This window comes from Strongylocentrotus purpuratus, unplaced genomic scaffold (assembly GCF_000002235.5).
Source record: "Strongylocentrotus purpuratus isolate Spur 01 unplaced genomic scaffold, Spur_5.0 spur5_scaffold_9, whole genome shotgun sequence".
In the NCBI taxonomy this organism is placed as follows: Eukaryota; Metazoa; Echinodermata; class Echinoidea; order Camarodonta; family Strongylocentrotidae; genus Strongylocentrotus; species Strongylocentrotus purpuratus.
This window is the reverse complement of record NW_022145615.1, coordinates 15,060,976-15,079,431: the sequence shown is the minus strand read 5'-3', so window position 1 is coordinate 15,079,431 and position 18,456 is coordinate 15,060,976. Positions and strand designations below refer to the sequence as shown.

General features: G+C 35.1%; 1 protein-coding gene across 2 annotated transcripts in view; it reads right to left on the bottom strand.

Annotated features, from left to right (window-relative positions):
• Nucleotides 1–11,326, bottom strand: part of LOC578024 (protein mono-ADP-ribosyltransferase PARP6) — a 33,854-nt gene extending 22,528 nt beyond the window's left edge. For both annotated transcript variants that reach the window (XM_030976552.1, XM_030976553.1), the window contains exons 1-2: nucleotides 11,073–11,326; nucleotides 3,486–3,578 (exon numbers count right to left, since the gene is read on the bottom strand). In XM_030976552.1, coding sequence (XP_030832412.1) covers nucleotides 3,486–3,578; nucleotides 11,073–11,157 — 178 coding nt within the window. In that variant the 5' untranslated portion in view covers nucleotides 11,158–11,326. The remainder of the gene's footprint in view (nucleotides 1–3,485; nucleotides 3,579–11,072) is intronic.
• Between the last annotated feature and the right edge of the window lie 7,130 nt (nucleotides 11,327–18,456).

Here is an 18,456-nt window from a genome sequence, read left to right as displayed (position 1 = left end):
TTGGCTCTGGGCTTTATTTCACCATACTAGGGCTTGGACTGTGACTGGGTGTTAGGTTAGTTTAGGTTAGAGTTAGATTTAGGGATAGGGTTAATTCTAGAGTATAACAAATTGATCACCACCACACAATTATCACCAGCGCATACATGTGTATGGTGTAACTGTAAGTCATAAAATCTTATTCCAGAAACTGAACTTTCTATCATTGTACTGATATATCATTTTCGAGACGTACAGTATGCAACACGTTTTACTCACTTTAGGTTTACCCTAGTATTTGCAAAGTCTTTATCAAAGAAGACCTGTTTACAAAGAAATTGTAATCATTTTTAAATTGAATGTTCAGGGGCATAACTAAATCATTTTAAAGAGGAGGGGGTGTGAGGTGATGTGGAACCACATCTGTTTAATAGCAAGTTAAGTAAAACTTTCCAACCAAACCCGCACCCTCACCAGATCATATATTATTTGCCTTTTTAACAAGGCTAAACAATTCAGATAGACAATTATGGTGAGGTTGTCGCACCCTTACACCACTCCTCTTGTGACAACTGTCATCCCTGTACAGAATTATATTTTGCAATATTAAAGAAACCATTTTCATGAATGTGTCTAAACAAGTTAAAATTGTAAAATATCATGCTAGAAACTTTTGGAAAGAAGATAAACAGAAGTGGGAACACTGTATCAGACTCCCCTTCTTAGAGCAAAACTGAAACAACAATTAAACAATTTTCTTTATAAATCCTCATCCTCTCAAATATAAGTACAAATAGATCTGGGTGGGTGGTTGCTAGAACTTTACGTACTATCCCCCCTTCCGAAACAAGGAAGTATCTGAGGTACTTGTTTGACACACAGGGACAATAGGAACAACGTTCAATGTGACTATAATTATTATTTCTAAATTCAATTCAATTGATTTTCAGTTTACACAGAGTGCGTCATCACCTTCCATGCCAAACATTAAACAAATACTTTTTCAAACAAGCCTTGAATTCTATTTATCTTATTGCAAAACAAACTCAACACTCCAGGGACAAAATTGCTTGATCTCAAGTTTTCTTTTTGTTGGTGGTCTTTGTATTGAAGCACAAGCATAGAGTGAATTCATATAATAAATTGATGAACTGAAACCACTCTATTGGTCATAAAGTTCATTTAACCACTACGACCATTAAATGTTATTTGTTGTTGTTGATTTTGTGGTCACTTTATTGTTTGGGGGAGCAGGTTACCCCTAACAATAGCTGCATTTACACTGCAACCAAAAATAGTTGGCAAACACAACGAAAATTTGAAAACATATGATGGACTCTGAAGTGTAGTCTTTTTAAATGCCTGCCGAAGTTTCACTGATTTTTACAGTGTAAATGCAATCTTTGGGAAGATACCAATTTTTGCTCACGTGACTCTCCTCACTTCCATGCTAATGCATGCAGAGCACTGACAAGTAGCGCACTTCTCGCCCAAAAAATCAGTATGAGCAAACTTTGACGTATTTTTTAATGGTTTTTTTCCAGTAGTGTTTTTTTTTTTTGGGGGGGGGGGGTGTGGTTGACCCCAAAATCGATGATTTTTCAAAATGGTATTTGGGATGTGTAAATGGGCCTTGTGATACAATACAAGAAAAAATGTCATCAAATCTTTTGAGAGAGACAAAGAAAGTGAGAATGGATAGAGACAGAGAGAGAGAGAGAGAGAGAGAGAGAGAGAGAGAGAGAGAAATGGAGAATCAAGCTTGGGAAGGGTAATATTTCATTAAGAGACAGGAGATCTCACAAGGTTTACTATAAAGAAGTGAGATCATATACTCATCAGCAACGACACTTTCTTTTGTCTGACCACAACTCCATCTTACTCTACAGGATCTCATTTATAAGCTGTCCAGAGCTTCAAATCAGCATGTCTTTTTTTCTTCATTGCTCTACACTGGAAACACTAACTCACTTTCAATGTCGAAAAATATCTGAAACTCCATTTTCAAGTAAACTAATTTAAACCAATTATGAAGTCCTTTCCTGCTTCTCCAAATTGGTTACACAGTTCATGCTGTGATTCACATGGAAGCATTTAACTGTAATAAAGACAGTTCGTCATGCTGTGATGGAATGGGATGCTTTCAGGCTCATTCCGATCTTTCTTCTCTTGGGGCAACACGCAGCAAACTCTATTACATAGACTGTTAATTATTACAAAAGAAGTCTCTCTGTATTATATACCATTCTACTCCACTCTCACACACAGACCCGTTATTTGTTAATGGCAGACTATTAAAAACAAATGACCTGTATCTACCTCACTTAGGACAATTTATGTATAAGTATTCAAAAAAGACCCTTCCACATATATTTGATGCCATGTTCCCCCTAAATCGGTCATTTCATGATTACCCAACTAGACGGTCAAACGAGTTTCACCTACCACTCTTTAGAACTTTATTAGCGAAGAAGTCTTTTATGTATGATGGTCCTAGATTTTGGAATTCTCTAAGTGAAAGTATTAAAAATAGTCCATCCCTAAATTCTTTCAAGAAAAATCTAAAAACATTTTTGCTCAAATCTTATAGTAATATACAAGAAAAATCTGATAACAGTTGGTAATCATCTTAATTTTTCATTTAGGTCTTCATCATCTGCTCGATTAATTTAATATTTATTTGGTCTTATGATCTTACCTTCCCAAAATTAACATTATAACTTACTTTTTTCCGGTCATGATTTGTCCTGCTTCTTCTTCCTTCCCCCTTTTCCCCTTTCCTTCTTATCTGTTTTACTTCTCCTTGTTCGTTTCGTGTTTGTAAATTGTATGTTGTTTTGAAATACTGTCTTGTGTTTTCTAAGTCTTCGCAGGCAAAATTTGAAACATTTATATATTTTTTTTTTCCGGGGGATCCACAAATGACAAGCACTGCTTTTTAGTGGATCCCCCCATTTCCTCAGAAATTAAGAAATTCTTGTAATAATTTTATTATGTGCAAAGTTTATTTGTATAGTTTCTTGAAAAATGAATTATGTATGAAATCAAATGTAATATCTTTGTTAACCTTTCTGTTGGAAATGAAATAAATATGAATATAATATAATATAAGAATCTGTATGCTACATCAGTATGTATATTGTATGTACTTGAATTGCAGAGATAGAAATATATGTATAAGTACTGATATTGATCCTTTTCTTTCTATCATATATATTGTATGATTTATGTTATATTTATAATAATTACATATATCTGAAGTCCTTTCCTTTGTCTCAAAATTGGTAATGAATACAATTCTTGCTGTGTGATTCACATGGAAGCATTTAGCTTCAGTAAAGATAGTTAGCCATGCCGACTGTGATGGGAACTGGTAAGGGATACTTTCCCTCCGATCCTATGCTATTTCCCCAAGCTCTCAAATTGAGTTTTGCAATAAAATAATTAACATTCATTTAGATCATATTTTATTTTTTGTATCATAAGAGATTTCATCCAAATCTTACCTGGATAATCGTCACCCATGCTAAAAGTATAGATGACCACCTCTCCATTGGCTGCTAGCGTGAAGCCGAATGTGTTCTTGCTCTTCTCAAAAGCTGAAGATGAAAAACAATTAATAAAATCATTGTTAAAATGTATCATGCTGCATCATATGCATGCATGTATATGCAGATCATACAGGGATGCCTACTTAAACAAAATCAGATGGAAAGCAAATATATTTGAACTGTTATGTTGACTTATTAAAGAATGCAATAAGATTATAATTAGGCTAAAGGATATTTCATATACACTGTATATAACATGAAAAATAAATGTAGAATGTATACTGAACCACACTGTAAAATGAAAACCTCTTTTACTTAGTCTATCAAATTATGGAACAATCTGGAGTCATTCGTTTAAAATGAAAATCCATCTTCTGCTTTCACAAGAAGCCTACGAATCCTCCATTTTCAATGTACAGACCTGACAAAGAATACTAACTAAAACCTGTACATGTATACATGCAGGCTAGTCCTACACTTGGTATTATGTGGGAAACACTCCAGCGGCCCTCGCTCATAAATTTGGAATCAGCTTTGTTGTTATTAAGGAACACTGCAGTCTCCATGCAGACAGACTAGCTACTGGCTGGGTCTATTCTGGGAATATTCTAGGGAACACATAATAACAAAGTCAGGACTTTGGAGCATGGGCAAGGTCAAAGGGTCGTTCAAATATGCAGACATTATTATCCTATTGTCCTGTTCACACAAGAAGCACTGAACTCTGGTGGTAGCATAATAAAACCATGTTTCATCAATAAAATGGTGGTGTACAGCATCATGTTTGAATGAGGCTTAAACAGAGATATCTACTCTAGCATGAGGTGAGATTTATAAAAGCAGCAACAAATTAGAAAAACCTGTCTGTGAAGGTTCAACAAAACTCTGATACAAGATAAAGTTATGATTTTATTATTTTCGTTAATTTTGCTATAAATGCAGATTTAGCAACTCTGTGATTTACGCTGCCATATAATGGAGCATCTAGACTTCTCAACTAGTTTATTAGAAGCGCCAAAACGAAAAGAATTTGTAGTTGAAGTGCCACTCTAAATGGTTGACTGTGCTGCGAGGGAGCGTAGCAACCGAGCCGAAAATGAGTGGGGTCCAGGAGCGAAGCCCTAACGGAGGGGGGGGGGGGGGGGGGTAGCAGGGGTCAGTTCCCCTGAAGCTGGTGGATTTAGGGCTTTCCTAAGGCCCAAATGGGGCATTTTTAACACCATTTCATTCCCCAATATAATCAATCATAATTTCATATTGGTGTAAAAAATTTAGTAGAATTCCTGGGTAAAATTACACTGGAGGTATACTTATATGTAGTTTTTTGTATGCAATAAACACAGGAAATGTCAAAATAAAGTGAAAATCAAACAAACAAAAACAAGATGTTTTCAGAGATTGGCAATGTTAAAATCGGTATCCCATCGTAAGCTAATTGTTGTTCTGACCCTAGGTTTAGATTCGTTTAAAATGGTAAAATACAATAAATTCCCCTTTCTTCCTGTTTGTTAAGCAGGCTGTTTGTTAAGCACGGGCTCGAATTCGACTGCAGCTTCTGGCTTTAGCTGAGTATTTAATTCTCAAATATGTATTTTCTTTCATCTTTCTGTTTTTTGTTTTTCTTGTTGCAACAGTCGCGCGCCACTCCGACTGACCGCAAGCACCACAAGTGGCGCGCCGCCAGTTGAGAAGGCCAGGACCCCGTCTTAGAGTTGATATCAAAGAGTTAATATCAATCGCAACTAATTTGCAATTGATATCAATCACAACTATGTACATAAGAGATAGGAGACTGCAAACTTGCGATTGATTTGAGGACTTGCGATTGATTTGGATCAATTGTACATGTAAGTCTTTGTAAGACGGAGCCCTGATCTAGACAAAGTATCAATCAGTACACAACACACATCCCAAATTACCTACATATATGTGTGTATAGTCCCTTGGATAGGATGTAAATATTTTAATGTTCATTTTTCATACCTACTTTTATTTTCATTATTGTTTTTTCAATATCTTTTTCTACCACAAACAGATAGATTTGTGTAATTCTTAATAATACATTTTAAAGGGAGAGAAACGGCAATTTTAAAGCCTGAGCCTGACCAAGTATCGTATGGCAAATTCATTAATTAGTAATCAGAGCAGTGTGAAAAGCCACTACCGGTATTCTTTAAAAGAAAATAGAGCATCTCTGCATCAGCATTATCTTTGTTTCCAGATTCATATAAAAATAGAACTTTCCCTATATATATGAAACTTGATTTGAATTGATTATTCACCCAAAGTTATTGATCCACTGTAAGGCTCCTTCTATATTGAGGGGTAGCTCAATGGGGAGTCGAAATCAAAGGGAGAACAAAATCAAAGGTGATATTTCATTTTTGTTTGATCAAAACTCCAAGAAAAATGATTGAGAACATTTCCAATTCCGGCTGCTAATAGACCCATCTCTCATGACTCTCCCACACTGAAAATATAAGTTATGCACCTTGTCTAGATGATACACAAGAACATGACTGGGGCATACTCATATCATCTGATGCATACAAGGAAGAAGTAAAATATATGTTTTGCATTGATAATTATATAATCAATGAAAATCCTTCTCCGAGAGAACATTATATAAAAAATTTAAAAAAATTGTCCTTCTAAATGTTAATATGTTTTGAAGGAAAATAAGGTAAATAAAGTATTATAATGAACAAGTATTCTTATTGGCTTACCATACACAACCCAAGCTAAATCCGTTGTAGGGCTACATACATGTACACGTGTACATGTATTCTAGTTTTGAATCTTTCTCTTCACTCTTGTCCAATAAATGTAATTTTTCTAGATGCTATAAAGAATTTTTTTCTTCTAATTGGAACAATGTACATGTACAGTATATCCCATGTTACAAAAGACTCGTACAGATCTCAATACAATGTACATGTACAGTGTATATGTTTAGGTGATCTAGAGTACACCTACAGCTGTAAAAGATTTTTCTTACATGTACTTTCTAAATCAAATTATTAAGCTACATGTACATGTACAGTATAAAACATTACAAAGGCATTTATAAATTCTTGCAAAGAAGTTTGCATGGTAATCTAACAATCTACAGGTTTTCATATCTTGTTTGTGAGGGTGTGATGTGTGAAAATATTTTGGAAAACAAAATTCTTTGCAAATAGCTGACACGATGTTCAACTCCATTTTAAAGGTACTCAGTAACATTGTGATGGTTGATTTCACAAATCTGTTGAATCAGGATGCAAAACACATAAAATTATGAGACCAAATTTACTCATACATGTAGATTTTGCTCTACTCTATACTGTATAGGAATTGTATGCTGTCAAAATTCTGTTTTGTAGAATAGAGGTACACTGTACATATCATTAATGTCTCACTCTGTTCCAAACAAGAAGTAAATTACTGGGAACCATGTATCAAGAAAAATTCATACCTGAACACACACACAACCACAGTGCATACCGTATATTACCCAGACAATAACTAGCAAAACGATCACTACCGGTAATCCCCTGCGACAATTATCCCTCAGACTAATAAACCCCTTGAGAAATTACCATCAGACAACCACATGTAGCTTCATGTACAAAAAAGTGATGATTAAAGTCAATTAAAGTCAGTTAAAGGGCAACTCAGCGCATTAGGGTATATACTAGCTGTGCTATATTGATCTAATTATTATTATTATTATTTGGCGCAGAAAAATAAGAATAGCAAAAAATGTTGAAACAAGAAAGTCACGAATGTTTGAAATATGAGATCACCAAGTCTTTGAGAATCTCAAATTGGCAGTTTTGTCAGTGGATTGTGACGAAGGTAGGCCTGTAACAGATCATCGGATCGGGGTCCAATCTTGAGCTGATCAGGGGTGATCGGATAATAATTTCTGATCGCCGATCAATAAAAATGATCAGAAAAATATCGGCAGAATTTTTTTTTTTTTTTTTTTTTTGTTTGTTAATGCCGAAAATTTTAGTTTTTGGCTATCAAATGCTTTAAAAAAAAATCATAGCTGGGATTATTTTGTCATGTGGAGTTGTTGTAGACAATGTTTTTTATATTTAGTTCCTTTTCATGACTTTGAAATCAATAATATTGGTCTAAGAGAGGAGGCAAAACATGCGGGCCACCATCTTGGATTATAATGCATGCCTACGTTTTTTGAGCATTTGATAGCCCAAAACTTGAAAATTTTGGTCATTAAATTTTTTTAAATAATTTACGAAGGTGTGGGTAACTCTCCCATTTGTCGTGAACACAAATATCATTAATTTCTGTTTTTCTCTTAAGTACTTTCTCCCTTGGGGGGACTACTCAAATTATATTATGGATAGCATAAAGAGAATAGACCCTCCTGAATCATAATATTTTGAAGAATTTACATTTTAGTCATTTTGTGTGTTGGAATAAATGGGAAAGTTGTCTGCCACTACATGTACATCAGAGAGACATTACTGATTCAGCCAAGTTGAAGACCCATAATATCTGTAGTGATTACAACTATCAAAACTTCTTTCATAACCTTCTCAATTTTTGTCTGATTTCTTTCTAAATTTCACCAGTCTATACATCTATTATTTTTTCTGCTTTCCTCTAGAGTAGTTTGCTTTCAAGGTTGAATTTCCCTTGAAGGCAAGCTAGGGGTGGGCCCAGTGGGGTGGGCCCAGTGGGGTGGGCCCAGTGGGGTACAGTAAAAGGAAAAGAAGCTTTAGTAATCCATACATGTCTAAGACCCAATCTTCTGTTTTTATTTGCTTCCTAAACTTTGCTTTTTGAATAATATTTGCTTAGTGAACATAGCAAAAGAAAATATATTTTCATAGTCAAAATGCCTACAGACAAGGACTGTTTCTATCAACCTAACCCTGTAGTAAAGTAAGAGCTATGATAATATGATTGGATCGGATGATTGAATCGGCGGTTTTGGCTCGTGATATCGGTATCAGAAAATTGGGAGGGTAATCTGACATTTTTTTTAAATCTGCCTCCAAAAATTTGATAATTTTGAGCACTATAAGACCTAAAATCACTCATACCTTCGATAATTCTCTTATTTTTAGTTGTTGTAGTCCATGTTTTAAGCTATTTATGTGGCCATAAATGTCAAAAATCAAAAAAATAATTGTAAGAAGAAGAAGAAAAGAAGGAACAAAAAAAGGGCTGAAAATGTTCAAGTTTTGGTACTTAAAAAACATGCATAACTGGGATTACTTTGTCAATTGGAGTTGTTGTAGACCATGTTCGTTGATATCATATAAGTGCCTTTTCATGACTTTGAAATGAATAAAGATTAAATTAAAAGAAGAGGCAAAACATGCGAGCTGCCATTTTTTTTTAGGCACGCATATTTTTGTCTCCATTGGCATTGTTATTCAAAATGGCAAATTTTATCTGTTTAGAGAGAGGGCATTGGGTTCATGAAATGATCTGTTTATATCCTTCTGTCTCTCAAGAGACAATACCCTATAACTCAAATCTGAATCTATGTAGGCCTACCGGTAATGTTATCATTCATTATTATTATCAATTTCATTTAGATAAACTGCTCATTTTATAGATGTATATACCTACCCTAATTAATGTATAATGTTAAACACAATCATTATGTAATACTGTACTCATGAGCTTAAATTAATCAATTTGATGGTTAATACCTTAATAGCAACCAAATTGTTATTCATACATACAGTGACTTTGTGTGAACTATTATTTCTACCATTGTTATGCATCTACTTGATTTTTATTTAAATTTAAAATCCAACCATAACCTTTGATTACAATAAAGAAATATATTTAATTTCAATATACATAATTAAATATATACAATTTAGTGCTTCATATATTATCCATTCAGTGCTCTAAATAGCCATTTCTTTTCGACTGATTTTGATTCTTGCATTTTCAATTTGGGGGTTATTCACCTACAATTGGGAAAAAGTATAAAACCATACCTTATAATTTGTTATTCTTAATCTTTACTATACCGGTAGTATTGTTGTAAACAATTAATCTTGCAAATTTTTTAATTCATAATATCAACAATCCCCCATATAGCGACCACTCTCTGGTTACTGAATCTTCAGACCCAACGACTAACAAAATGAGTAACACTTCATTCATCTACATATTGTAACCAGTAAAAGTTACACAATGAGCTAGTGACCTCAGATCTGGCAAGAGTTCCATATGTACCCCCCCCCCCCCCACTAAAATTGAGAAGAAAAAAATATATAGTCTAGATATGTTTCAGGGTGATATACCTAATAATAATATAATATATAAAACATGGGAAACTATAGGGTTAGGGTTAGACAATGAGAGATAGAAAGAAAGTGTAATAATAAGACAATACAAGAAATTTTGTTTTCGTTTTTATTTAGCGGGTGGGGGGCATTTTGCAATGGGAAACCATTCATTCAGTATTCACTTTGCAGAGTAGCTAGTGTATTTTTTCAAATTAATTGCCTGTATTTCAATCCATAGCCATGCATCCATGGACGCATTAATAGACGGCAAAAATCAATTTTCATTTCATGTTCCGCTGAGACTACATCTGACTTGCATGAAATCCTGTCTCGGCGAACAGCATCAAATTAAAAATGGCGCTAGTGTAGTTCCGTATCCATTTTTTTAGCAGTTTAATAATCCATTCTTAGGCTTAGCAAAGGAATTTTAGCCCAATTTTTTACTAATTTGAATCATAATCATATAGAGGTCTAGGGCCTATTGCATTTTCCACCTGAATTTGGATCACATCCGAGTATCCGACATCGGGAAACCTCCGTTTAGGGCTTCGATGTCGACGTCGTTGCTCAGTACCATCTCTACGCTATAGCTCTGCACCTCAAACTGAAGCTATCAGTCCAAAATTATGCACATTTCTCGCATGCACGATACCATAAACCATACGAGAAGTTTGCATAATTTTGGACTGATAGCTTCAGTTTGAGTTACTTACTTACTTATAGCGTAGAGACGGTACTGAGCGACAACATCGACATCGAAGCCTTAAACGGAGGTTTCCCGATGTTAGATGTGATCCAAATTCAGGTGGAAAATGTGATATAGGTCTAGATCTATGTCTAGATCTAGACCTATAAATTAAAATTAGTAAAAAAATTGGCTAAATTTCCTTTGCTAAGAATGGATATGAAACTGCTGAAAAAATGGATACGGAACTAGGCCTACACTAGCGCCTTAAAAATTTAAAAACGTTTAAAACTCCTATCCTACGAGCTGACATAATTTTTTTTGTCTAGCTGATTTTGTGTTTGTTTTCTTATTTCACAAGTTTGGCAAGTACCAACACAGCAAATCAAATTACACTTCACTACTATATTACTAAGATGGTTCAACTTCATTCTTCCTCCCACAAGAATGTCGTAGTCATGCATAGTCGACCCTATGATAAGCAGCTGGTGTGCGTCATATGTGCATGCACAGAGCAGCATCATTGACACAATCACACTCACATTCACAATACAGTCACATAGTCTAGATCCAATTCTAAATACTCACCGACAAATGGACAAGCCGGGTCAGTTTTGCAAGTGTTTTCCACTGACTGAACGTCTGCGAGCATGAGCATCTGCCTTTTAGACATCTTCCCTCGTTTACTAAGTTTTGTGTATCATAAAAGAAGTACCATAGCGTTAATTTATTCTCATACTAAATGCTCAGAACTTCCTCTGTTATGATCTTCACCTTTGTTAGCGCAGCAATTCACTCTTCCTGTGCACTGTGTGCTTATCTTCTCTCTGTCCTTCATTCATTCTCCGATCCGGTCAATCATAAACAAAGTATATGTTAACGTCGCCTTGCGTTTTTCAAGCCAATATTAGGCCAACTATAAGCCTAGTGGCGCGGTAGCGTACTAAGGTGCCAAGATACCGGTATTGCGGCCTCATGAATAAACATGAGTATATGACGTCACGAACTCGCTACGAACTCGCCACGCCTACTCTACCCCTTACCAATAGCGGGTATCTATGTTAACGTTGTCGCCTCTATAATCTATTTTCGTTGTACGTACGGCCGTACCTACACCCCGACTATATATATATATACCTACCTATATACCTACATATACTTACCTACCTACCTACCTACCTTCCTATATATATGTCTCATTTTGAAGAACTTCAGTCATTAATTGTTCTCGCTCATATAGTAGTAACTCCATATATATAATATATCCTAGCTTGATAGCACCCCCTCCATTAATTACATTGAGCAATAGAAATATTAACTCCATCACTATCCATCATTTAAACTTGCTCGAACTTCATCCAACCTAGCACCTCCTCTATACAGCCTAGCACCTCCTCCATATTAAGCCTTAGAAATATTAACTCCATCCATCTCCATCATTTAAACTTGTTCGAACTTCATCCAACCTAGCACCTCCTCTATACAGCTTAGCACCCCCTCCATTGAGCCTTGGAAAAATAACTATATCTCCATCATTTAAACTTAATTGCACTAACTTCATCCAGCCTAGCACCCTCTCTATACAGCCTAGCACCCCCTCCATAATAGGCCTTAGAAATATTAACTCCATCTATCTCCATCATTTGAACTTGTTCGAACTTCATCCAACCTAGCACCTCCTCTATACAGCTTAGCACCCCCTCCATATTAAGCCTTAGAAATATTAACTCCATCTATCTCCATCATTTAAACTTGCTCGAACTTCATCCAACCTAGCACCCCCTCTATACAGCCTAGCACCCCCTCCATATTAAGCCTTAGAAATATTAACTCCATCTATCTCCATCATTTAAACTTGTTCGAACTTCATCCAACCTAGCACCCCCTCTATACAGCCTAGCACCCCCTCCATATTAAGCCTTAGAAATATTAACTCCATCTATCTCCATCATTTAAACTTGCTCGAACTTCATCCAACCTAGCACCCCCTCCATATTAAGCCTTAGAAATATTAACTCCATCTATCTCCATCATTTAAACTTGCTCGAACTTCATCCAACCTAGCACCCCCTCTATACAGCCTAGCACCCCCTCCATATTAAGCCTTAGAAATATTAACTCCATCTATCTCCATCATTTAAACTTGTTCGAACTTCATCCAACCTAGCACCTCCTCTATACAGCCTAGCACCCCCTCCATTGAGCCTTGGAAAAATAACTATATCTCCATCATTTAAACTTAATTACACTAACTTCATCCAACCTAGCACCTCCTCTATACAGCCTAGTATGTTGAGCATATCTTAAATTTCTCTTATGTTAATCTATCCACCTTTCCTTCTTACCCTTTCCTACAGCGCATAGAGACATATTGTGATATGCGCTATATAAGTACCGTATGCTATTATTATTATTATTTGATAATATTGTTAGATCGTATTTATGCTGATTGTGCCATGATTACTAGGAAATTGATTTCAATACATTTACATACGTTTTTCGCCCAGATGTCATGGGCAAATTATTATTCCAAATTTGACAAAATGGAACATGCCTAAACAAACAAAAGTGAATCTTTGATAGGCCCCCCCCCACACATAATAAGGAAGATATTTTAAGAATTAGTGGCAAAGTTCTTTTGCAACTTCAAAATACTAGTACGAATATTTATCAAAACATATATTTAGACAAAATACTTGATACTTGGAAATAGGCGCCGCTTTTCCGTTAGTGACTTAGTGTAAGTTCTTATTCACTGAAACATTGATTAAAGAGTTATCTAGAATCTCCAATGATGTGAGTACAATTTCAGGTCACAAAGTGAAGGTGAAAGGTCATTTCAGATTTAAACAATTAGACTGTTGTGGCATCATGATCAAAAACTTAACCCGGGGTTAGGTTTTTGAATTTTTAACATAATTTTAAAAGTGTATAATCTTCTTCCATGAAACTTGAACATAGGGGTTGTAAAGTATCCCCAATCATGTGAGTAGAATTTAAGGTTGCAAAGTCAAAGGTCATTTCAGGTGAACAAACTTTGACTCAAGTATGTTGTAGCATCAACATCAAAACTTGACCAAAGGTTAAGATTTTGAATTTTTATCATAATTTTGTATACATTCCTATTCCATGAAACTTGAACATAAGGGTTAATAAGTATCACCAATCATAGCTCATTAAATATGCAAAACACCTAATTATATATGTGAAATTGTGGTTTCTTGCCTATTAATATATAGTCCAATGTTCTGATGTATATAGGCCATTTGTACCCTGCGAGGGGATGCTACGCTTTGCGTTGACCTGTTTAATGTTATCATGATTTCAAAAGTGTTTGTTTAAATTCCATGAAACTTGTACCCAAGGGTTATCAAGTATCACAAATCATATGACACAAATTCCAGGTCACAAAGTCAAGGATATTTTAGGTCAGTAGACTTGGATTATGTTTTCACAACTTAATATGAGACTTAATAAATCAATTTTTGGTTTTTGTTCCTATTTCATTAAAGATATCAATCTTGGTAAAAATTAGAGTAAATAATTCCTTTGGTGATTCTAAGTCAATATTCACTTCAAATGCCGATTGTATTCAGAGGATTTCAATTTGGGGGGCCTGCTAACGGGCCACCCTGCCTATAAATAATGTCCTAACCTCAATTTTTAATCATATTGAATTGTGTAATGCAGGTGACACCGCCGAGAGCGTTTCCCCTGTTTTATATTTTTGCCCAGTTTTGGAACACTCCAATAATGCAACCAAAAAAAAGGACTCTGAAATTAATATGAAATATAACCTCAAATATTTATGTAAGATATTTTTCTGAATAGTAAAAGAATTGCAAGAAATATTTATGAAATAACTTTAAAAAATAGGGTTTTTCTCAGCATATTTTTGGAACCAAAAGCATAACAATTTTATGCATTTTGCAGGCATGCTGATTAGTGATGCAGTGCTTGCAAGAACCTTATACACATACATAACAAAAGTAAAGGCAAGGCACACACAAAAAGAATAAAATGATGTCTTTATCATAGAAACACATATTATGATGCACGTAAAACAGGTGCAATCACTTCAGATGTATTGTGAGAATTGGGTGCAGGATAATAATCAATGAAATCTGCAGGTTTTTGAGGAATATGAATGGTTTTAAAATTACACTAACTAATAAAAGGGGGACAATATACCTTCAAATATGCTTGTAGCTAGTTCAACTCCGAACACCACAAAAATGTTACTATTTGATTTTTTGTGTACTCCTTTTATTGAATTTTATTCATGCAAATCAGTCACCTAATACATGTACTGTATCTTTAAAATTAGACAATTATGCAGTCATGTTTTTTTTTTCTGTACATTGTTTTTTAAATAAAACAATACTTATAATCCAATTATTTGAAATTGATTTAATCCTTATATTATACTTTATATTTATTGTGCGTGGCTGGATGGTGTAGAAGGTGGTGTGAAGTGAAGATCTTTCTATCAATTGCATAATTGCTAGATCAATAATAATGATAATAATAATTGTTCTCCATTCACTTTAAACAAATTAGTGACATGTACACTTCACTCTGTCATAGTCGAATCCGTTGGGACTATAGAAAAAATATAGATTTCACCTAGACAAAATCTGACTTGGGTAAAAAAAAAGCAATGGAAAATGAAGAGCAGGACTTTAAAAACCTTTGACTTACGATTACTTGACTGAGCAGAGTTAACTGTATGACAAAGTAAGATTCAACAAAATTTGAAGGGAAAGAAAACATACATGTAGTTGGCAGTCACAGGTTCGTTACAATAAATTACATATTTGAAAACTGGAAAGTGATTATGAGCAGTCTTGAACATTATATTTTTGTAATTTCGGTTGACCAAGAGTGCCAGAGTACAGGGTCATGGATGATGAGAATGTTCTGTTGCCATATGTGAAATAACATGTTGGACTTAATTAACGTAGGGTGTGTGCTGGAGTGTGTTCGTTTGCAAAATCTGTGTACTTTTGTGCGAGGTATTATTCAAAGCTTTGAAAGTATTATGAGTATATCTTAATGAATACATACTCCAGTTAAAAATAACTTATTTGCTATGAAAATGGAAAAATGAAACACATCAGTTCGAGAAAACTCGACAACAAAATAAAAACAGTTACCGGTATGATCCATTCAAGGTCTTTCAAAACCATTCAAAATTATCCATGCTGAACATGAATATGTATATTTGGAATAGGTATGTAGAAAATGTGGAAGCCAGGCAGTGTCATCACTTTGCAAATTTGTAATATTTAGAAATTCATAATTAGTTAATAATTTTCAGATATGTCTCTAATTTCACTTATTCAGTTACTGATTTTCTGACTTTTTAGAACGCAAATTACTTTGTTACCGGGATGACCCGTTTCTCAACTGATAACCAGTGAGGTGTATGGTAATGTAAGTCTTGAGAGGGAAAAGAAAAGTGCATGTATGATCCTGCATTACTGATTATGAAAGAATATCTTTAAAATCACATTTCAAATCCTTCACCTAGCTAGATATAATTGATGAAAGATATATGAAATTGGTTCTGTTAAATTACCCGTATACCAATAGCTACATATGGAGTTGTTGCAATATAGGGGCAAGGATATTGTTGGTGCAAGCTAGGTTGGACAGATACACATTATCGTAATAGCTAGGTCTGAAAACATGCAAGCTTAATGGTCGCTCTAGGCTGTATAGAGAAGGTGCTAGCATGGATGTAGTTCAAGTTTAAATGATGGAGATAGATGGATAGGCTCATTGGAGGGGGTGCAAGGCTGTATAGAGGGGGTGCTAGGCTAGCTAGCTGGATGAAGTTCGAACAAGTTTAGATGATGGAGATAGATGGAGTTAATATTTCTAAGGCTTAATATGGAGGGGGTGCTAGGCTGTATAGAGGGGGTGCTAGGTTGGATGAAGTTCGAACAAGTTTAAATGATGGAGATAGATGGAGTTAATATTTCTAAGGCTTAATATGGAGGGGGTGCTAGGCTGTATAGAGGAGGTGCTAGGTTGGATGAAGTTCGAGCAAGTTTAAATGATGGATAGTGATGGAGTTAATATTTTTATTGCTCAATATAATTAATGGAGGGGTGCTATCAAGCTAGGATATATTATATATATGGAGTTACTAATATATGAGCGAGAACAATTAATGACTGAAGTTCTTCAAAATGAGACATTATATAGGTAGGTAGGTAGGTAGGTAGGTAAGTATATGTAGGTATATAGGTAGGTATATATATATATATAGTCGGGGTGTAGGTACGGCCGTACGTACAACAAAAATAGATTATAGAGGCGACAACGTTAACAGAGATACCCGCTAAATGGTAAGGGGTAGAGTAGGCGTGGCGAGTTAGTAGCGAGTTCGTGACGTCATATACTCATGTTTATTCATGAGGCCGCAATACCGGTACCTTGGCACCTTAGTACGCTACCTAGTGGCGCGTGCATAGTCTCAGTTAAAAGGAAATCCTAAAGTGGGGTTCAATCGTGTTTCTTTTCTGTTTTTAAGAATCTTGACATTAAGGCCTGGGTCCCATTTTCAAGATTAAGGAAACTAAGATGTAAAACTGTTCAAATAAGACCATTATATGCGGGTCTTTTAATTAAAAAAATGTTCAAAAACAAAAACAGTAATCTGCAAAATGCATTGTATAGTGTATGCATGCAGCAGCAGCATCAACTTACTGATATACAATTACAATAACGAGATATAGAAATGGGTTTGAACAAGAGAGGTAAACTTTAACTTACATGTATATATATATATATGGTTGTTGAATTAACATCAGGCAAGTCCTCTTTCAAATATTCAATATGTATAAAATGGACTGTTAAAGGCAAATCCAACCCTAAATTGTATTAGAAAAAACAATCTCGAATTTCCCAAAAGCTCACTCGCTACAATCGCTTGCAATTTTATTTTTTCATTGAGTAATAATGAAGGTCTTATTCGTTTTTTCATTCATTTTGCTTAAATTAAATCCTAACATTTTTCATCAGTAAATAATAAGATGTAATTAGTTGTGGTCAGATGGTCAGAATGCGACGTATTATACACAAATCCTAAAAATTCTGTTCGCTCGAGATCCTGCAGACAACCACACACACACGCGCACACACACACACACACACACACACACATGCCTGAAAGTATTGTGCTGGAGCAGTATCTTGGACCACATAAAGAGACAAAGTTGAAGATTATCCCTGGTAATGTATAAATACAATGTATATGGGACCAATGTCTCAACTCTTTTTTTTTCGCCGTGAGGTTACCCTTTGTATATGAGCCCCCTCATTCCCCCAGAAAGTACCTTTTTGTTGGTGCATCCACACTTTTAACAACGCTCCGTCGCCCCTGATTAAAACATTGGATGTTTCAAATGGGAGGGGGGGGGGCATGCGTTTTTCCACATGTTCGTATTTTCGTATAGTTCCGGAACACAAATTTCCCATGTCTAGGGGTTTATAATTCCGAAAATGAAAAAGGGTTCATACTAGCTGTTCCGAACATTTTTTTTTTGCATTATTCCGAAGGTTCATTTATCCAAGGATCGTTTATCCGAAGGTTATAATTCCGAAAATGAAAAAGGGTTCATACTGTTCCAAACATTTTTTTGCATTATTCCGAAGGTTTGTTATTCTGAAGGTTCGTTTATCCAAATATTCGTTTATCCGAAGGTTATAATTCCGAAAATGAAAAAGGGTTCATACTGTTCCAAACATTTTTTTGCATTATTCCGAAGGTTCGTTATTCTGAAGGTTCGTTTATCCGAAGGTTATAATACCGAAAATGAATTAGGGTTCATATTTCCCAAAATGAAAAACGTATCAGAATTCCGAAAATGAAATAGGGTTTGCAATTCCGAAAATGGAAAAAGGTACCTAATCAACAAATGACGTTAATAGGAAGTTAGGAGGCTGAAACAGCCCATCCCCC